This window comes from Salvelinus namaycush, chromosome 24 (genome assembly GCF_016432855.1).
Source record: "Salvelinus namaycush isolate Seneca chromosome 24, SaNama_1.0, whole genome shotgun sequence".
NCBI lineage: Eukaryota > Metazoa > Chordata > Actinopteri > Salmoniformes > Salmonidae > Salvelinus > Salvelinus namaycush.
In genome coordinates, this window is record NC_052330.1 from 13,579,718 (window position 1) to 13,602,730 (window position 23,013).

At 40.5% G+C, this 23,013-nt stretch overlaps 1 protein-coding gene across 1 annotated transcript; it reads right to left on the reverse strand.

Moving 5' to 3' along the window:
* Positions 1-1,232: 1,232 nt before the first annotated feature.
* LOC120019543 (gamma-taxilin-like) lies at positions 1,233-21,234 on the reverse strand. Its single transcript, XM_038962845.1, has 8 exons — positions 21,151-21,234; positions 20,325-20,495; positions 8,136-8,330; positions 5,719-5,838; positions 5,449-5,523; positions 3,226-3,318; positions 2,913-3,008; positions 1,233-2,699 (listed from the first exon to the last, which is right to left on the reverse strand). The coding sequence occupies exons 1-8, from the start codon at positions 21,220-21,222 to the stop codon at positions 1,590-1,592; spliced, it is 1,932 nt and encodes a 643-aa protein (XP_038818773.1). The 5' UTR covers positions 21,223-21,234; the 3' UTR covers positions 1,233-1,589.
* Between the last annotated feature and the right edge of the window lie 1,779 nt (positions 21,235-23,013).

Here is a 23,013-nt window from a genome sequence, read left to right on the forward strand (position 1 = left end):
TAAATCTCACTCAGATATCATATTCAAAACTGCACATTTTTCTCTCTGCCCCATGGCAAAATTAGTAGAATTGCAGCAAACTTTCTTTAAAACAAACATTTTCTCTACGCCACATGGCAAAATGTGTAGAATTAAATTAACTCTAAAACGTACATGTTTTCTCTCCGCTGTCAAGAGGAGGACTGCTAAAATGTTTTGCTCGCAACAACATTTCGTTTAGGGCCCTCAAAAGGCTGATTGCATGATATACTGTATAAATCCACAGTAATGTGCATGGGATTACAAATGAGAGGGAAGTCAGTGTGGAGGTTTTGGTGAAATTGTGAATGGTTTCAAAGGCCTCATCTGGTGGTCACAACCATGAAGTAAAAGCCTTGAAGCTTTGTCATCCTCTTGGTGAAACTGTATTTAATTACGTCACGTGTATGTTTGCAGAGGCTATTTCAGGCGTCAGGATGACTTCCATAGGTTGGTGTAGATATGATCATAAAGTGGGGCATTGGATAGGACTCGAGTTTGTCCTACTTTTGTCAGTTTCTTTATTGAATGACAACTAGGTGCTTTTGTCCTAACGGAAGATATTGTATACAATTTTTGTGCAGTGTGCAATCTGCTGAACCAGTAATAGAATCCAGAACATAAACATGATATTCATAGTGATCAGTGGCAGGTCTAATTTGTTTTCCCTGGGGCACTCAACACTGATCTGTATTTATTAAAAACCCAGCGTCCTCTGCACTATTATTATCATGCACACATTAATGTCCTCCTCAACGGATAAGCAGATGGAGTTGCCATGGCGACTTGGTGCCTGTCATTCTAATGTTGTGTCCTTGGTGGAGGAGAGTTTGTGTAACTTCGTTATTTTCCCAGAACACAGACAGACCACGGCCTGGCCAAAACAACCCACTCTGGGGATAGAGACTGTGTGATACAGATTATATATATTTTTTTAAATGTGCACTGTCTGCTTGGCTTTTTTGGTTGGGTTGCCATGGAAACTACTGTAAGGATCCATCCCTAAATTATTGTGAAAGAGTGTCTTCTGAGACGTTTGTGATGTCCAGTTAACAATTCATACAGAGAGAGAGAGACCAAATAAAGGGACATGTAAGCATTGTAGGGCATTTATCTAGCTACATTGCATCTTCCAATATTTGGTCATAATAGATATGAGTTTTTATTGTGTAAACCAGAGGGCCTATAAAAACATTCCAAAGAGCACCGACATGTTTACATCATTTTCAATCAGATATTTATTGAAGTTACATTATAGGGTTCAGATGGGGAAAAAAAGACAGTGGCTTTTATGATGCTGTTTTGCAAACCACATTTGGCATTGAAATGTTTTTAGGCTGCAATGTCCTGAATAACCTTGCTGCCCATTCTTTGGTTATGCCAGTGTATTTCTAAATGGTAGAAAACAGTAAATCTCTGTCTGTCGTCATCTGCTATACAACTTAAACATACTTCTACTGCACGCCATGACTTTAGATACACCAGTATATAGACAAACCAAGCTGGATTAGATATCTCAACCATAACACCAGGCACACTACTAACGATCACACAATGACACATTTATCGGTTCAGCTGGTCTTCCTTGCATTCTTCTTCTTTGGTGTCTGCTTCTTGGCAGTGGGCTCTGGCTGTTTTGGGGGCTCTGGCTGGACTGGTGCTTCTACTTGAGCTGGAACCTGTGCTGGTGCTTCTACCTGTGAGGGAGCCTGTACTGGTTCTTCTACCTGTGAGGGAGCAGGTATTGGTTCTTCTACCTGTGAGGGAGCCTGTGCTGGTGCTTCTACCTGTGAGGGAGCCTGTACTGGTTCTTCTACCTGTGAGGGAGCAGGTACTGGTTCTTCTACCTGTGAAGGAGCCTGTGCTGGTGCTTCTACCTGTGAGGGAGCCTGTACTGGTTCTTCTACCTGTGAGGGAGCAGGTACTGGTTCTTCTACCTGTGAGGGAGCCTGTGCTGGTGCTTCTACCTGTGAGGGAACCTGTGCTGGTGCTTCTACCTGTGAGAGAGCCTGTGCTAGTGCTTCTACCTGTGAGGGAGCCTGTGCTAGTGCCTCTACTTGAGCTGGAGCCTGTGCTGGTGCTTCTACCTGTGAGGGAGCCTGTGCTGGTGCTTCTACCTGTGAGGGTGCCTGTGCTGGTGCTTCTACCTGTGAGGGAGCCTGTCCTGGTTCTTCTACCTGTGATGGAGCCTGTGCTGGTGCTATTATCTGTGAGGGAGCCTGTGCTGGTGCCTTTGCATGTGCTGGTTCCTCTGCCTTTGCTGGTGCCTCTACCTGTACTTGTGCTGGGGCCTGTGTTGGTTCAGAGATGTTCTGGGCCTCAGCCGGTTCTGTAGACTCTGGCTCTTCCTCGCTGTCAGAGTCATCGTCATCATTGTCTCCTGTTGACGGGGCCAGTAGAGAGGCGGCGAACTCCGCCAGCCTGTTCTGCTCAGCTCTCAGACGGGACATCTCCTCTGTCATCTCTGGCTCCTCAACTATGTCCATAAGGCTGTGGGCTGGTTCAGTGGCCTGCTCCTGTGTCTCGTCCTTGGGTGTCCCCTCTGGGACGTTAGGGGTTTGACGGATGCCTTTGATCTTGGAGTACAGGATCTTCCTCTCGTCCTGGAGTGCTCGGCAGAGCCTCTCCAGCTTGTCAATCTTCACAACGAACATCTCATACTCATTCTCCTTCAGAGTCCTCTGTGGGAAAAGAGAGTGGAACAGAGAGTCAGGGACACTGTTGTTCATGCAGTTAAACTGGTGGCCGTCATTGTAAATAAGAATTTGTTTTTAACTGACTTGCCTAGTTAAATAAAGGTTAAATACATTTTTACAAATTAAATTAAATAAACTTGTTGTAGCTCATTTGAATAAAGGCTGACTCTTTTTGATGTGTTTCAGATAAGTAGTTACCTCTTCAATCATCTCAGAGAGAGCCTTGTTTGTGCTCTCAAATCTGGTCTTCCAAACATTTGACTCTTTGTCTAGTTTCTTCATCTTCTTTGTCATCTATGAAGCAAAATGTTTGTTGGGTTAAAACATATCTGAAAAGAAATGTAACCTTCATCATTTTGAACATGTTTGATAGAAGCTTCTATCCCTCCAGAAAATAGTTGTTTTCTCATTTCAGGATTATGCTGACCTTATATCTCCTCCGAGCACTTGGCCCTAAAAATACACGGTATATTTTAAGGAACAATGATTTTATTTTAAGGATGCCAGATACCTTCTCCATTTCATTTTTGAAGCTGGCATACACATCGTTGCTCTTAGACAACGTAGTCTGGAACTCTTCAAACTTCTGGGAGTACAGAACAAGCTGCAGAGAAACAGAGAAATTGATTTCAGGAGATTGCATGTTGACTTCACATGTAGCAATAATATGCATCTATTCACCCCGGGAACAATCAGATCTATGATTTTAACATTATTTCACACCAGAAACAAATGTTCTAAACTTTAGAGGGAGATGAGAGAGAGAAAGAGCCAGGGGGGTTCAGCAAACATTTGGTCATTCATGAGGGGGCTGACAATTTTTTTCCTCTGTGTATATTTTCCCAGACAAATAAGCACTTCCAATAAGGCCACATATTGTTGGTATGTCTGTCCAGCTAGCGTTAACAGGCTAATCTCTGGAGGCCCTCAGGGGAAAGCAGTATTGCAGACACAGCCAGTCTCCAATATTCAAACATGTCTCTGCTAGCCACCCTGTTGAGATCAACTGTCTTTATTTGGAAGCTACTGGTTTGGCACAAAAGCAAAACAAATGACTTGACACACTTTATAAAAGAGGAAAGGCTTTTGATTGAATATGTTTTGTATTTCAGAAAAGCTCACTTAATACAGATCAGTTTCTGTCTGAAGGCTGATTCGGCCATTTCTTTGTGTGATCTAAATCTATGTCTGTTACTGGACAGAGAAATTAAGTTTGACATTCCCCGTCAATTAGATTGGAAATGTGACATGGCTTGGTACAAATATGTAATGAATCGTATGGGTACTGAAATGCAATATTGACTTAATTTATGTTTTCATATTACTTTGTCATTTGATTTAGTTGGGAGCCAGGCTAAGGTTTCTATTGAGAAAACCCAAGGCTTTACATAATGGCAAGGTTTCTCTGCAATTAATTATAACCATATGAACTGTCAGCGATAAATGCTTTTCCGCTGGATTCATAAATTATTTTTGTATGATTTATCATTTAACATAGTGTGTGTCAGCCCAACTAATTTCATTGTACAATTTGCTTGCACCCATACAATGATTGTACCACATCCAATAAACATAGCAATTGTAATTTGATCATAATTTTCAAATGGAATAATCAATGGTACTGGAGTATGCATGCAATGTTCCAACAGAAAAACAGTGCTACATTGCATTGATCCAATCATCACTTTTATCGACTCCATGTCACATTACTTGCAAAGCAAGAGTTTTTTTGTTTGTATTCCCATGATGCAGTGGGTCATCCTGCTGGTTCAGGGAGAGGAAGTTGCTCTTGTCTTGCCTGCTGCTATCATGGGAATTATGACTGCTCTCTTTGCTGGCTTAACCGTGTACAACAAAAAAATGTGTACAGTAGCTCAGCTAACAGGTGTTCCTTCCTTTCATATTAAGTGCTATGTACATTAAGCCATATAGTTATAAGAGAGGAGAAATACGATTTGGGATTACTCTCAAATGAGGGGGTCACTTTGCCAATGTTTGGGGTGATATTGAAGGGCTTTAGATCCCAATGGACAAATACACAGAAATAGATTAGTTGTCTTTTAAAGGCCCAGTGCGGTCGAAAATCTGTTTCCCTGTGTTTTGTATCATATTGTACAACAGCTGATGAAACTAACACTGTAAAAGTGTGAAAATATGTTATCAGCGTTATTTCCTAATAGTTGCTGGTTGAAAATACAATCTACACAGGGCCTTCTAATCAGCAGGTTTTGCAAAGGTGGAGTTTTGGCTTGCCTGGTGACATCACCACGTGGTTTAAGTTAATATAGACCAATAACAAAGAGAGTTCCAAAACTCTCCGCCAAAAACAGCTAGTTTTCAGATTACATATGCCTCCCACGCCCCACTCAGATCGCTCCCAAACAGTCTTAGCAAAATTCTTGCTTGAGATTTTACAATTTTAATTGAAAGGTTTTACAGTAAGGTGCTTAATTGTAACCGAGAAATTATTTGATATTGAGATAAAAATGTCTGCACTGGGCCTTTAAAACACATTGAGCAATCCAGAGGACATTAATGGGACTGTGCTTGCCTTTGGTAGGCTTGGACCTGAAAGAAATGGTTTGAATAAGAGTGCTTGACACCATATTGGATATATTCACCTGAGCCTGCATGACTGTCTCCTGCTCTCTCAGAAGTTTAGCCTGTAGTTTCCACTCTGCTGCGTGTACCAGTAACTGGTTAAAAACAAAACACACGCAAAGCACAAATGTACCTTTTTCTTCAACTGCAACTCTTGCTCCTTCAATGTGTAGCATTTCTTTGTTTTGTCAATTGCCTCCCTAAGCAGCTAACAACAGAGACAGTGAATGGTTACAATATTGATTTGTGTGAGCATCATATGCACAGTAAGACTTATTGGTTGTATACTTGAAAGTAAACCAGAATTAAAATGTAAGGCAAATGATTCTCAACTATATTGACATTGCTTTACAGTACTTTGTGGGTAAGGTCAGTAAAAGTTGGTTAAAGTATAGTAACTCACGTATTCCTTCTCTCTCTTGTGCTTCTCATCAGCCTCCTGCAGCTGTGCGTTGGCTTGCTCCAGTTTGGCATCAGACAGTTTCTGCTGCATGTCGTGGTGCTTGAAGATCTTCTCCAAGCTCTGAGTGATAGACAAGGTGAGATTAGACACTTTGGTTTGAGAAGGGCCTCTGACATTCTGTACAGGTTATGACTCCATCAATTAGGATACATTTAACACTTTTTATCTAGCTAAAACCACCACCGCTACCCTATGTCTGTCTATGAGAAATGGTCATAAACATGTGCCTTGATAAGTAATTAAGACCATTGTTGTTTGCCTACAGCATTTCATTGGAAAGTTCAGACACTTTTTATGATGCCTGTGAGAACAGACAAAATAGTGGGTGGAGAACCAATTAAAACCTGGGACTTACTGAATTACTATTTCACATTTATCGGGGGGGGGGGGGGGGGCAAATGCAAAAGCCTTAGTAAATGGTTTAAAGTATTGTCTTTATCGGGATTTTTATTATTATTATCATCAGGGCACACATTCTGATGAGAATACTGACCCAAGATTAGTTCAATTGGGGAAAATAATTGTTTCTATACATATTGTTTATTTTGCGCGTAAGACTAATCTATTTTCTTTACTATGGGAAATAGCCATATACATAAACAGTGTGGCATAATCCACAAGTTTTCTGCCGAAAAGAGCAGAGTTAATTTATGTCCATCAGCATTTAGCCAACTATCAAAGGTCAACTTGTATCCATTTTATGTCATAATTGCTTGTTCATCATTGCAATGTGTGTATCTAATCACATAAGACACTTTAGATGTTATTTGGATATCAAATAATCATGTCTTTCTGACACTTAAGTGTGGTGTCAGGAAAACAACCTCTCACTCAACGTCAACAAAACAAAGGAGATGATCGTGGACTTCAGGAAACAGCAGAGGGAGCACCCCCCTATCCACATCGAAGGGACAGCAGTGGAGAAGGTGGAAAGTTCCTGAGCATACACATCACAGACAAACTGAAATGGTCCACCCACACAGACAGTGTGGTGAAGAAGGCGCCAGAGCGCCTCTTCAACCTCAGAAGGCTGAAGAAATTTGTCCTCCATGACACCTACAGCACCTGATGTCACAGGAAGGTCAAAAAGATCAACAAGGACAACAACCACCCGAGCCATTGCCTGTTCACACCGCTATCATCCAGAAGGCTAGGTCAGTACAGGTGCATCAAAGCTGGGACTGAGAGATTGAAAAACAGCAATCGCTAACTCAGAGAGGCTGCTGCCTGCATTGAGACCCAGTCACTGGACACTTTAATAAATGGATCACTAGTCACTTTAAACAATTCCACTTTAAATAATGCCACTTTAATAATGTTTACATATCTTACATTACTCATATCACATGTATTTTATACCATCTATTGCACTATGCCTATGCACTTTTGCAGTATTGCACTTTGCCACTCGGCCATCGCTCATCTATATACTATATGTACATATTCTCATTCACCCCTTTAGATTTGTGTGTATTAGGTAGTTGTTGGGGAATTGTTAGATTACTTGTTAGATATCACTGCACCGTCGGAACTAGAAGCACAAGCATTTCGCTACACTCGCATTAACATCTGCTAACCATGTGTATGTAACCAATACAATTTGATTTGAAGTGTTTATACTGACTACAACCAGCAGATGGCACTCAAGACAAATTATTAGAAACTCCACAAGTAAAAAAACAAACAAATAAGAAATTGAAATCTTGTTATGTTTTACCACACCAGCTGCAGCTGTGTGTGGGCAGCAGAAGTGGTGCAACAGCCTCAGTGGCAACCAACTGCATGACAGATCCTGTTTTTCCTGCGTCACTTTAGGCTTGTCATTTTCCTGGTGTATTGTTGTGTGATTACATATGACATGCTATAGTGTTATTCAATGAGCACCCTTTGCTGGCTATATCTCTGACTGTTGATGTGCGTAGGGAGCAATAATACCTCTAAGTGTCTCTGAGTGTCTTTATTCAAAGATCTGACTCAATTCTTTTGTCATGACGTACAAGTGTCTATTTCCTGTAAAGACTTTTGTTCCTTTTGGGGACAGATGAATTATGATCAATAACAGCTTTGGTTATCAAATGTCTCCATGACTAGAGCCTGCATGCATGGTCTTAGTAGGCCAGGGATTTTATTTAACCTTTATTTAACTAGGCAAGACAGTTAAGAACAAATTCTTATTTACATTGACGGCCTAGGAACAGTGCCAGACAACTGCCTTGTCTGCTCAGGGATTCGATCCAGCAACCTTTCGGTTACTGGCCCAACACTCTAACCACTAGGCTACCTGCCACCCCAATGAGGGTGTACAGACATACAGACATATAACAGTGAGGTTAAGGTTATGTATTCCTGATGTGTACCTCCTCTCTCTGCTCGTACTGGCTGATGATGTGTTTGAGTTTGTCTGCCAGGTTGGCATTCTCCAAACACAGCTTGTTGTTGCGGTTACTGTGCTGCTCGATCTGAGCCTGGATGTCTGTCAGTGTGCTCTGGAAGTGAGTGGTGATCTCCCTGCGCTTCTCCTCGTCCTCACGACAACGAGCTAGGGTCTCCTCCTGAGAGATTAAGGGAGGTAGAGAGGGACAAGGAAGGGAGAGAGAAGGTGGGAGAGGGGGGGAGAGAGCGGGAGAGAGAGAGACATTCAGAAGCAGGGAGAGAGAGAGACATCTGGCATTTCGGGCAAATGCTAGATGGACTGGTCCATTTCTATCCCAGTGGGCCTGTCTAACTTGTTGTTGTTTTTGCTTAAAATGATAATTATCTGGCTAATAATGGCGGCCTCAAGGAAAATAATGGGCCAGTTTGGGTGCCTCAGGGAAAAGAATGGGCTGGTGTGTTAGAAATGCCATGGCCAATTTTTGGTCCCATACTGCGCATAGTATAGATACGTGCTTACAGAAAAACCACCCAAAGAATTCCTTTAATACAAATTGAGGGTACGTCATGTTTAGGGTAACTTAGACCATATTGCTAATGATAATGGATCAGGAGCTATTGCTCCCACAGACATTCTGTTTGACTGTTTAGGCTTGTATTTCTGTTTTGCCTACTCTTTTTCCTTATCTCTCCTTTTTTTCTTCATTAGCCACCCTAATTAATCAAGTCTGCAAACTTAAATGTAAAGGTCTGAAGGGGTAAATGGTTATTTATTTATTTCTCAATACCTTAAAACTTCTAGGGCTATGCGTCCCGTCAGCGGGACACCTGTCGACAGCTTCCGGTGAAATTGGAGGGAGCGCTATTCAAATAAATAATCATAAAAATTATGGATATTAAACATCTAGGTACATACAAGTGTCTTATATCAGTTAAAAGCTTAAATTATTGATAATCTAACCGCATTGTCCGTTTTACAATAAGCTTTACAGCGAAAGCATGCCATGCCATTGTTTGAGGACGGCGTCCCACATCAAAATATTTTTCAACCAGCACAGGCTTCGTAAAATCACAAATAGCGATTAAATATTCACTTCTATTCAATATTAATCCTTCTTTATATCCCAAAAAGTCAGTTTAGTTGGCGCCATCGATTTGAGTAATCCACTCATTCAACATGCAGAGAAAGGAATCAAACAAGTCAAACTATGTTTTTATTTAATCCTCAGGTACCCTAAAATGTAATTAAACTATAATATTTCATACGGAAAGAAGTATGTTCAATAGAAAAGCAAAATTAGCAAGTGCCCGTCCTCTTCATCGCTCGCCACCAGACTGATTTCCAACTCTGACTCCCAGTACCAAAACTCAAAATTCTTCCTCGTTTGGGAAGAAACAAGCCTGAAACCTTGAACAAAGACTGTTGACATCTAGTGGAAGCCATAGGAATTGCAATCTGGGAGCTGGAATTGCATAGGACTCATAGCTTTCCATTGAAAGAGCATGGGCTCTCTTTGGATTTTCTCCTACCATATCATGTTATAGTCTCATACATTATTTTAACATTTCTACAAACTTTAGAGGGTTTTCTATCCAATGGTAGCAATTATATGCACATCCTGGCTCCTGGGCCTGAGTAACAGGCAGTTTACTTTGGGCACGTCAGTCAGACAGGAAGTGGAGAAAAATAGACCCTAGCCTGACGAAGTTTTAAGACCATTATGATTATGATTATGATTTAACACCATTATCATTATGATACATAAGAAACTAAAAATTACCATCTTGGTTAAAGGCAGAGACCCATTATCACTTTACTTAAAGGTGTCCATAATGGATAGAAAATTGCCTTTATTAATGTGTACGCTCCAAATTCATATGATCCTATGATTTTTGATTCTCTGAACAGCATATTGTTAGAATTAACTTAATTTCATCTGGTTATTGGGACAGACATGAATGCCATTTTGGACATGTGGGACAATTTGGTAAGAGAGATGTGTTTTAAGACCAAAAAAATATGTTGCTTAAGAGATTTCATAGGTATGCTGCAATACTGTAAAGGCATCAGCATGCTTCAGTTTGGCTGGTGCCTAGCCAAACTCGGCTAGCCAAACCGAGCGAGTGTGCTTGCATACTCCCTTAAAAAACCCTCGCTTGAAAAATAAGAAAAAAGCGGCAATAGTACTGTTTGTCCATTTTGAGACGCCATAGCCAGTATATGCTTCCTGAAAATAGTTTGAATTAATCTAACATAACTCAAGAAATATGTCATTAATTTTGATCTTAGTCGCGTTTGGTGCAGTATTTTACAATGAAAAAATGTGCATGAAAACAAGTCATCTCTCATTGAATGACAACAAAGACTTTATTGAGGAATCCCTACTGTTGACCAGTCACCGACGAAGGGGCGTAGACTTCGGTTCCAAACTTCGGCTTGCCTCCAGAAAAATGTTGTGTGCCACCAAAACCCGCTTTTTTTTCACATCCATGGGCTTATTAACATTAAAGAAAACAATTACATTATTAATAAAACATTATTTTTGTTTTAACAATGGCAACGCTAGCTATTCTCTATTGGAATTTGAAAGGCCTAAACTGTCCTATTAAACATTCCAGTTTTCTTGAAATCCTAGCAAGAAATCTGGTTGATACAGCAATAAAACACACTTGATCCAAAAGGACGTACATAGAATAGAGAACCATATGTGCAAACTGACTGCTTTTTCATAAGCACCAAACATAACTAAAGGTGTAATCATTATGATACATAAGAAACTAAAAATTACCATCTTGGTTAAAGGCAGAGACCCATTATCACTTTACTTAAAGGTGTCCATAATGGATAGAAAATTGCCTTTATTAATGTGTACGCTCCAAATTCATATGATCCTATGATTTTTGATTCTCTGAACAGCATATTGTTAGAATTAACTTAATTTCATCTGGTTATTGGGACAGACATGAATGCCATTTTGGACATGTGGGACAATTTTAATAAGACCAAATACAATCCATATGCAACCAAGGCTCTCCAGCATATACTCTCTGATTAGAATCTCATTGATGTCTGGTGAGCACATCATTTTAAAACAAAAGAGTACAATTCAGAGGGGTTGGGTTAAATGCGAATGACACATTTCAGTTGTACGACTGACTAGGTGTCCTTTCCTTTTTCCTTTCCTTTCTACTCAAACAGGCATAAATCATTCTCACAAATCGATTTCATACTATTATCTGCAACTGTATTTTCTTTAATTAAGAAAATGGACATTAGACATATGCGCTTGTCTGACCACCACGCTTACTACTGCCAAATTTCTGAATCTCCTAAAAGAGCCACAAGATGGTGTTTCAACATTTCAGTACTACAAAATCCTACATTCTGTGATCAATTTGAAATTGAACAAAATTCATAACGATCTATAAAAATTCAGTTGATGACCCCTGGACTCTATGGGATGCCACCAAAGGTTTTATTAAAAAGAATGCAACCGCATTTGTATCTGGGTTAAATAAATCACAATTAAAGGAAATATATTTGCAAATGTTGTTAACTGTGTTAGAACGTTTTCAACAAACACTCTTTTCAGACCAGGTAGCTATTACGCTTTCCAAAGTCAAGACAAAACTTAATTTATTGATACGATAGACAGCAGAATTTGCCATCCATCAAGTAAGACTCAACCATTACTTCCATGGTAATCATCCCAGTCGTTTACTGGCCAACAAGCTATGCAGTCATGATCAATTAGCTGATATAGCAACTATTGCATCTAAAACAGGGGAATTATGATCAGAACTCAGATTAATCCATCACAGATTTCCCGCTTCTATAAAGAACTGTACACCCGATTTTAAATCCACACCAAGGAAGACTAAGTCATTTATAAAATAATTAAGAACTCCTCTTCTCTCATCAGAGGAAACCACCTCACTGGGAGCACAAATCTCTCTCAATGAACTCAAAGGGGCATTGGATATCATTAATACAGGCTAATCACCTGGATGGCACAGTATTCCTCCTGAGGTCTATTTAAAATGTTGTAATCAATTAGGTCCACTATTGCTCGAAATTATTTATACAGCCATTCACAAAGGTTCATTTGGGAGAGATGGACAGGACTAATTTAGCTTTTATTAAAAAAAGGTCAGGATGCCACCCAGTGTTCTCACTATTGCTCCCTTTCTTTGATAAACACATATATTAAACTGTTTTATAAAATGTTGTTGTCCCATCTCGAGACTTACTTATCCAAATTGGCTCAAAGCGAGTTTGTTAAAAAGTGTTTATCCTCAGATAACCTCTGTCGTCTATTATATCTTATATGCTTCATCAGAAACAACAGCTCCTTGGGCTGTATTATCTCTCGATGCAGAAAAAGTTTTAATACTCTAGTATGGTCATATCTCTTGTCTGTCTTGGAACATATGGGAATTGGCTCCAATTTCATTCATATGTTTGAAATACTATATGCCAATCCCTCATCCATAGTTATAACAGACAATATCTGTTCTGCTTCGTTCCGAATCACTAGAAGCAGCAGACAAGGCGATCCAATTTTGCCTCTGCTATTCTTATTATCCATGGAACCCCTGGCACAGGCAATTTGTCTATCAACGGAAATAACACAAATTTCCTTCAAATCTGATCACTTCATTTCATTATACGCTGACAATATTTTACTTTATCCAGCCAATGTATCTCAATTGTTCCAAAACAAATTGAAACTCATGGATAAATTCAGCTTAATCTCAAGCTATAAAATGTCTCTACCCAAATCATCCCTACTGCCTCAAGACTCCAATGGACTCCATCTCTACTTATGGAATACCAATTGTTTCCCATTTGAAATATTTGGGAAAATATACATTTCCTTCCTTAGATAAAACCATTGCCAGAACTTTAACAGAACGCTCAAATCAATTCAATCCAACCTCAGTAGATGGAATAATTTCCCAGTTTCTTTAACTGACAGAATATCAAGGCTGAATTTCTGTAGTTCAATGCTTCCCATGGCTTCTCCTTCTGGCTATTGGGATAAAATTCATAGTGCTGTTTCAAAATGGATATGGGAAGGTAAATGGTCTCGGATACAATTAACACATTTACAAAGAGGGAAATACGTATGAGGACTATCCATACCAAACTGTAAATTGTATTTCCAGGTACTAGCATTTCGCCCCATCTGCAAAATTGGAGAAAAAAAATGTAACTGGAATCAAAATGGCATGCCCATACTATAATATGTTACAATAATGCCTTGCGATCTGGAGGGTGGCCTTTTTTTACCTTACCGATATCATGGACGGTAATGGTTTGAGATGATTCTAAGATTTGAAAGACACACACATTACCAGGCAACTGCTTTTTTTCTATATTTACAACTATGGAGTCCCTTGGAAACCCAACTACCATCCAATGATGGGATTTATATATAAAGTATCTGGGCTCCCGAAAGGACTGATCTCTATAATATGTATTATTATGTATTATTATTATTCTGAGCTAGCCATTAAAAAACCATAGTCCACAAATCTCATTGAATCTCAACCACCTTTTAACTGGAACAGAATATGGAAAAATATGAACTTGGCATCCCGTAACCTGAACCATCAATTTATACATTTTAAGTTTGTTCACAGACTGTATTTAACACCAAGGAAACATTTTACGATTAAATTGGCACCAACTCCCTATCTGTTTCACTGTGTCCCCTAAATCAGGTAGGTACATTCCTTCATATGATGTGGGAGTGCCCTGCAGTTGAATGCTTCTGGGGCAAAGTTACAAAATTAATTTAGAAGTGAATTGAAATATTCAATGCTTTGCTTCTATTACGTTACTTAACGATGGTAGCCCCTTGAACTTCTCAATCAATCAAAGAAGATTACTGCTGGCAGACAGCACTCACTCTCTCCCATTTAACCAGTGGATACAGTTACTATTAGATGTTATAACATCAGAATTATCACCAGCGAAAATGAATGGAGCTAGTCAAGGAACAATTGAGGCCTGGACAAATTTACTTGACTCTGTAAAGAACAATATAATGCGTTGGGGTATTATATGTAGGTATTTCTTTGATTGTATTTTGGTACCTGTAAACCCCACTCGATAAAAAATAAACTAAATAAAAATTGTGTCACAATAAACATTCAGTTGCTGGGGTCAGGATTGTGAAATGCCAGTTTCCAGACTTAGCTTACTGAGAAGCGAACCAAGCATTGCCAGAGTTTCTATCTTAAGACATGGCTGTTTATTTGACTGTGTTTACAAATGACACAGGCATAAGCTCCAACATGGGAAATGTACTGTAACGCAATTACACCCACCGATAAGTGCACAAATACAGAGCTCTTACAACTAAAGGAGCAAAGCACATTAATGCCAAGCCTCCTCAGACTCTATCTTACATAATGAGCTACCAGATGACAAGACATGATCTTCCACTTTCAACAGCTGTCACATTCCAATTCAGATGAGCACATTTTGATTTACTTTTGTTAGCATGTAGGATTCTTGTTCAGATTTTTGTATATTGTTTGTTTGATTGATTTAGGATGTATAAAGAGCTGGCTATTTACACAAATCTGCATATTAATCGATTATACCCAACAGTCAAATGATCATCCTAACTCTGCTCTAACCCTGATTTCCTCTATATCTTGAAATGTGAAGATGCTAGAAGGAGCAGAAATAGATGGGTCAAGGCATTAGAGCCTCTTTCTCTCGCCTTTGATTTATAGTCGAAGAGCAGATGCCACAAAAGCCCAATGAAACCATCCCTCTTGTCAGACAGCCGCGTCACCGGTGCCCTGTGTCTGAGGGGTCTCCTCTCTGAGTGGGAATCTCTCTCTCTCTCTCTCTCTCTCTCTCTCTCTCTCTCTCTCTCTCTCTCTCTCTCTCTCTCTCTCTCTCTCTCTCTCTCTCTCTCTCTCTCTCTCTCTCTCTCTCTCTCTCTCTCTCTCTCTCTCACTCTCACACACACACACACACACACACACACACACACACACACACACACACACACACACACACACAGTGCCTTATGGCGGTGAGAGACGAGAGAGGGAGAGCGACATGGAGTCCAATTACCTCCCAAGGGGAGCAGAACAGGAGATTCAATACGTCCCAGAGATTGTGTAAGGGTTGCACAATAGATAGGACACTGATTCAGTAAAAAGGGACTATTTGTTTACAGATCATTGAGCATTATGCCATTGACTTATAGGGTGATTTATGATTCATTAACAAATCAAATGGCCAAACTGTGTACATAATTATTGGCTGTGAATCAAAGGATAAGTGAACAGCGGTTTCATTTATGTTGATTAAGGCATAAACTTGATCAATACCTAGAGTTTAGCTGAAGAGGTTTCACCTTTTGAGAGGAAGAACAGCAGTGGCAATGTGTCAACTCACAATAGAAAGCTTTCATTGTGCTAAACCTGTGACCTTTGCTAAAATTAGGTAGTACCATTGGTCATGCTCTTTCTTTGAAATGTTACACACGAGCCACATATAATGGGATGACTAAACATACCGTATGTCAATCTATTATTTATAGATGTAACAGGACACTCACCCATGTAAGGCCTAATTGAGCTATGACCCCCTCACATTGAGATCCCTCTGACTCAGGGTAGAGAGTCAAGGCGTTTTGGGAGTGGCGCCTTTAAGCATCGACTTTTCGAATGACAATACCAGTAGAATGTATTTTTTAAGCACATTTCTACAGTGGGGTAAAGACATTTGAATTCAATCACTTTTTGACAGCACCCCTTATAATTTGAATGAAACCTTCCATACGTATTTGCCCATGCCAAACCATTCAAGAGATAAAGCTGCTCAAAGTTCACCTATTTTGCATATCCCACCATACGATGAGACATCCATGTCTTCCTCATTGGAAAATAGATTGATTGAAAAAACTTTTTTTTTAAATATACATTTCATATTTTTACCTTTAACGTCAATTTTTTACATTTTTATTGGAAACTCAGATTTTTCATATTAACAGATGTTGTAGCTTAGACCCTATTTCACATAATCTGAGGTTTTTGTGTTGTGTCTGCCATCGGTTGAGACACAACATGCTTTTGAATACAGGGTGGCTGATAAATTTACTAAAATTGGAATAAATTCGAAATTACAACTTTCAAATGGTACCACAAAGATGGGTGGATGTCTACACATCAGATAATGTAGCCTTGAATGCAAATATGTGTTGTTTAAAATTATACTGTTAATCCTACATAGGAAACCTATTGAAATTATAGAAATATAGATTTAAGTTGAAATTGGGTGGACTGGTGGCTATCTTTGTGGTTGTAATTAGAAGTTACAATTTCAATTCAATTTCAATGGTGTACCAGCTAAATTACAGTGGTCTGAAGGGATATATCCATTCTATTAATTATATTTCTATAAATGAAATGACACCCAAGAGCATGTTGTGTCTCAACCGATGGCGGGCACAACACAAAAACCTCAGATGACGTAAAGTATGGTCAAAGCAACAACATATATGATTAGAACAATTTTATTTTTAAAGAAATTATAAAATAGTTTGACAACCCTGTTTGTAAGTGTTTAAGTGATATCAAACTCAACCATTTATATTTTCCAATGATGGAGACATGGATGTCTCATGGTATGGTGGGGGATGCAAAATGGGTCAACTTTGAACACTTTATCTCCTGAATGTTTTTCCATTCAGGTCCAAAAAGTCACTTTCTGACCTCTTCTTCCATTGGCAAACATGTCCGAAAAGTTTTGTTTAAATCAAAAGGGATGCTGTCAAAAAGTGATTGAATTCAAATGGATTTATCCAACGAGTATAGTTGACAGGCATTGACAGTAACATTTTCTCCTGCATTTGATGTCTTATTTTCCTCATCAAGTCTATTTGAGTTTCAATACTCACAGCTACCACCAGCAAGACATTAATAGAAACTTGATGGGTAATGGGCTTTTTCCATTAATGCACCAGTGTGTCGCCAGTGATTATGTTAATGTGAGCTCTAGTGTTATTTTTTGGGAACTGTGTTTCCATATAGCTAGGGCTGTAACGAGTGCGCTGAGAGTCGGGAAGCAAGTTCAGGGAGTGAGTGTTTTAATAAATAAACGTAACATCATACAAAACAAGAAAACACAAACAACGCAGACATGACACAGAAACAGAAACAATGACGCCTGGGGTGTCACATCTGCTCCTGCCACACCCCCTAGTGGTCATCTGGTGTCTGCTTGACCTGCAGCCATTCCCCCAGTACACTCTCTCTCTCCCCCCTCCCTTTCTGTTTGTGTGGTTGGAGATAGGTGTGCTGGAGTCAGAGCAGATCCCTACCAGCTGCAACTCGTTCCATTATCGAGACCTCTACAAATACTCAGTTCTGCCACTTCCACTCTGCCAGATCGTAATCTATGCTCAGTCAGTTTATGCTTCTAGCCATTATTATTATTCAAGATCCTGTTATCCTGCTGTACCTGCTTGACGCTGTTTATCCTCTCACTGCAGTTTTGCCGCCCTGATTCTGTCTCCTGTTCCACATCTCACCACCCTGCTACTCTGTTCTGGACTCAACTCACCATCACTCCCTTGGATTCCCCTCCGGACCTGTTTACCCTGTCCCAGCCTAGCTCACTCCAACCTCAGCCTCCACATCTGGTTTCCCACAACTCATCCGAACTTCCCTGGATCTGCACTTCATCTCTCCCTGTTACAATAAATATCTTGGTTCATTCATCCCTGTTTTCTGGTCTGAGTCTGCTCTTGGGTTCCTCTGTGCTGCTCCGCTTAACATGGGGAAGGAACCAAAGGGAGTGACATATATAGGGAAGGTAATCAGGGAAGTGATGGAGTCCAGGTGAGTCTGATGACACGCAGGTGCGCGTAACGATGGTGACAGGTGTGTGCCATAATGAGCAGCCTGGTGACCTAGAGGCCAGAGAGGGAGCACATGTGACAAGGGTTGACACTAGGGAGTTTTGAAGAGCAGATTTAACAACCTCTGCATCATCAGGACAGTTATTTGTGAGAAGGTGTTAACTGTGACATTCAACAATCTTGGGTTGGCTGAGGTGGAGCTGTAGCAGAGTGGGTGTGTGCAGTTAAAATTGACAAAAGAAACACACATTTATTTCCACAAGGCTGTGGGGTGAGACAGGGATGCAGCATGAGCCCCACCATCTTCAACTTATATATCAACGAATTGGCGAGGGCACTAGAACAGTTTGCAACACCCGGCCTCACCCTGCTAGAATCTGAAGTCAAATGTCTACTGTTTGCTGATCTGGTACTTCTGTCCCCAACCAGGGAGGGCCTACAGCAGCACCTAGATCTTCTGCACAAATTCTGTCAGACCTGGGCCCTGACAGTAAATCTCAGCAAGACAAAAATAATAGTGTTCCAAAAAAGGTTGACTTGCCAGGACCACAAATTCAATCTAGACACTGTTGCCCTAGAGCACATAAACAATATCTACCTCGGCATAAACATCAGCACCACAGGTAACTTCCACAAAGCTGTGAACGATTTGAGAGACTAGACAAGAAGGGCCTTCTACGCCATCAAAAGGAACATCAAATTCAACATCAAAATCCAGGAAAGAGCTGTTAAATTCTACAACCACCTAAAAGGAAGCGATTTTCACACCTTTCATAACAAAGCCATCCCCTACAGAGAGATTAACCTAGAGAAGAGCTCCCTAAGCAAGCTGGTCCTGGGGCTCTATTCACAAACAGACCTCACAGAGCCCCAGGATAGCAACAATAACATAATTAGACATAACCTAATCATGAGAAAACAAAAAGATAATTACTTGACACATTGGAAAGAATTTACCAAAAAACTGAGCAAACTGGAATGCTATTTGGCTCTAAGCAGAGTACACAGTGGCAGAATACATGACCACAGTGACTGAAAGCTTTGACTTAAGGAAAGCTTTGACTATGTACAGACTTAGTGAGCATAGCCTTTCTATTGAGAGGCCGCTGTAGGCAGACATGGCTCTCAAGAGAAGACAGGCTATGTGCACACTGTCCACAACATGAGGTGAAAACTGAGCTGCACTTCCTAACCTCCTGCCAAATATATGACCATATTAGAGACACATATTTCCCTAAGATTACACAGACCCACAAAGAATTTGAAAACCAATTACATTTTTACATTTAACAGTGTGCCATCACAGCAGCAAGATTTGTGACCTGTTGCCACAAGAAAAGGGCAACCTGTCATGGATCCCTCCGGAACTTTCATTACGCACACCTGGCCCCTATTCCCAGTGATTAGTAATTATATAAGTGTGTCCTTGGTTTACCAGTGTCCTGTCGATTATTGTTACAATGTCAGTTGGTGCGTGTGAGTACCTGTGCTGTGTGTTTTGGCTTTCGTGCCATTGTGGATTGCGCAGAAGATAACGGGTCTCGTCCCGTGTGTTAATCATTGTGCGCTTGTGTTATTTATTTGAGGTACTCCTCGCTCTTTTGTTTGGGATTCTACCCTGTGTTTTGTGTACGTGTTTGTTTGGTCTTCGTCTCCGTGCCTTTACACGGCACGCCGTAATTTGGGTGTAATAAAAAACCTTATTACGCATTCCTGCGCATTCCAATGTGACACAACCCATATTTATGTTTATTTATTTTCCCTTTTGTATTTTAACTATTTGCACAACTATTTGCACATCGTTACCTTGCCATAATATGACTTTTGAAATGTCTCTATTACTTTGAAACTTTTGTGAGTGTAATGTTTACTGTTCATTTTTTATTGTTTATTTCACTTTTGGTTATTATCTATTTCACTTGATTTGGCAACGTAAACCTGTTTCCCTTTCGAATAAAGCACTTTGAATTAAATTAAATTGTGGTACGTAATCTTGCTTGAGACCTGATTCATGCTTTCTTTCAGAGCTAATGCCTATAGGGTTTAGCTCAATGTTCTAACATAGTCTTACGTCATGTGGATAACCTGGGTTCAAAACCTAGTTGGTCTTATGAACACCCACCCCGAAGGTGTTGAACCCATAATGTTGAGTAGAGTAGTGTAAAGTGGAGTTAGACTGGGCTGTGAGAACCCACCTCAAGGGTCTTGAGCCCATTATATTGATTAAATTAGTGTAGTGTTAATTGAAGCTGAGCTGAGCAGTGAGCAGTGATCACAAACCTTGAGGGTCTTGTTGTGCCTCTGGAGCTCCCTGCAGAGGCCCTCCAGTTTGCTGCGGGCCAGGATGGCTCTGCTGTGCTCGCACTGGAGCTGGTCCCTCTCCTTCCCCACGTGGCCCTGCTTCTTCTGCAGGAACCTCAGCTGCTTCTGTTCCCCCCGACGCTCCTCCAGCTGTGGACCATGCAGACAGATGTGCTATATACATTATATTGAATCACAGCCTCTGCCCTCTGTACAGACTTAGGCTCTTTAAGCTGCTTTTGGCTAACAACTGACTAGGTGACTAAAAGCAGAAAAAATGCCCGAAGAGGATTTGGTATGGCTGGGTGGGTGGGTGGATATGGATGAGTATATATTTGTTTAATCTCGACACCCAACATCTATTTATACGTTCTGTTTCCTTTTCCTGGTGATACTATGAACTGTATATTAGGATGGCCTAAGGAACTATCCATTTATCAAACATGAAACTGACTGCGAGAGCCGATGTCTTTGATAATATTATTCATAATGCATAGTGTTCTTGATATCTCTGTCGAGGAATTAGAGAGCCATGTTATAGCTAGCTGTATCACATGGCATATGACCTTGTGTTCGGATTCGCTTTTGCTGCCGGAGGAGAAGAATATTTAGGTCATCACGGTATGAGGCTGAACCCCTTCCAAGATCTCACCAGGCACTCTCTGTTTTCCCCGTTGATTCATTTGTGTGTTTTTATTTGTTTCCTTTTAACTTTCCCTCGTCTGTTTTTATTGCCGCTGGTTACTGCTGTGCTGAAGGACTCTACTCTCTGGTGTGCTGATAGAGGGGAGAAGAGAACACTCACCAGTTCGGCATACTTCTTGAGGAGAGCATCCAATTTCTCCTGTGGTGTGTGCAGCTTGTTCAAACTTTGCATTAGTAGCGTGCCCTCCTTTCCTGTGTGGATAGAGATAAATCATGTAATGTTTGTTTCCAGTAGGACTGATATTAAAAAAGAAGGATGGAAAAAGCCCACCATGGATCATTCTATACATTTCTTCAAAATAAATACTCTTCTGAAGCCATTTCCTCAGCATGAAAGCCATTGCTTCTTGACAACTATGGCTTTGGAAAAGCAAATCAAATCAAATTGCTGAAAATGTGCAAGGAAGATGTTTATAATCCTCCGTTGCTGGCCCGGTTTCATGTTGTGGATGAAACCAACTGTCTGCTATTGTTTAGAAAATACATGTTTGTGTTGCTTCTGCCCAGGACTTGTGTAACCTGTCCTCAAAACATAATCTGACCATGGGGCACAACCTTGCTGTCATGTTAAGATACAGTAACAGCATGACTCTGCTATTTAGTCTACTCTTCCCTGTGTGAAAATGTGATGATGAATGGGATTAAGTGTAAACTGACATGCACTTTGTCTTAGATTGGAAGGGAAATTTGTTAAATTGTGACTAGAATATTTCCTCTGGACTATCTCATCAGCACACTGCTCTGTCTTTGCCCTCACAGCAACTGCTGTCAAACAACAGATTACAGCACAGCTGTGTCGGAACACAAAGCCATTCTCCTGCTGAATGCAAGGCTAAGTGAAGACTTGACTGTATGTTTTCAATATAAATCACTGTGGATGTTGTCTTTAAAAGCAAAACTGCACAATACAAATAATGCATGAGAGAAACAAAACAAAACAGTGACACTAAAACCACTCACCTAAGGCTTTCAGTAACTTCTTTGTGTCCTTGTCCGTGCTGGCATCCTTGGTGGCTGTGACTTCATCACCTTGCTCTCTGCTGGCCTCCTCGTCCACCTCCTCCGTTTCCAGGACGATGCACTGTTTCTCTATCAGGCTGGCTGCGGAGCCATAGGTGTTGATGATCTCCTCCAGCTGACGACCAAACTCCTCCATGGGGTCCATGTGCTGGGCCTGCGGTGGAGGGACCTGGGTCTCTGTGGTGACTGGGGACTGTGGTGGAGTCACCCTGGTCTGGGCTGGAATGACCTCTGCAGCAGACTGGACATTGGTCTCCATTTTCACAGATGTGGCTGAGAGGGGACAGAGATGTTAGATACTTGTACCCATGTGGCAGATACAGAGAAACAGTGTAAAACAAACAAACTGAAAAGTATACTAATCAATGGTACCTGTGTACCACCTGCCACCTACATCTATAACCAAATTTCCAAACTGCAATATATTTTTGTTAGACTAAAAGGTCAAAAATATTTGAAAGAAATCTCATATATTTAAATGTCTAATGTTTAATCTGATGTTCAAGCTCCTGTTCATCCTCATACTAGTTAGTGTATTACTTCCAAGCAAAGTAACTTTCAGTCTGATGCATGTGGTACAAATCACTAGGGGTGGTGAAAAATAGCACAAAACCCAGTAGCCTGTCAGGAGTCAGGACACAATACCACTGTGAGGATTTAAATCTGCCCTGTCACAAATAGACATCAGACCCAGCAGACTCCCTTCCCACTTCTCCATTTCATTTCATATGGAATGAACTTAAAGTATCCAGAGGTTGTTTATCCCCCAGCTCTATTGCAACATGATTGCCCCCTGCTTATCAGGATAAAATTATCCCTAGTCCCCCTCTGCAGCCCTCTTCCCCCTCCCTGCTTCCAGCGGGCAGGCACATGGCACCTGTTATGAGGCTTCACTCTATTTTAGGAGCCTCTAAATATGGTCAAGCTATTTCGTATTCTAGAC

Coding starts and splice junctions, on each gene's coding strand:
- LOC120019543 (XM_038962845.1), bottom strand. CDS start 21,222: ATGCAAAGTTTGAACAAGCTGCACACACCACAGGAGAAATTGGATGCT. Junction 3,009..3,225: donor TCAAAAATGAAATGGAGAAG/GTATCTGGCATC, acceptor TTTGCTTCATAG/ATGACAAAGAAGATGAAGAA. Junction 2,700..2,912: donor TCTCTGAGATGATTGAAGAG/GTAACTACTTAT, acceptor CTTTTCCCACAG/AGGACTCTGAAGGAGAATGA.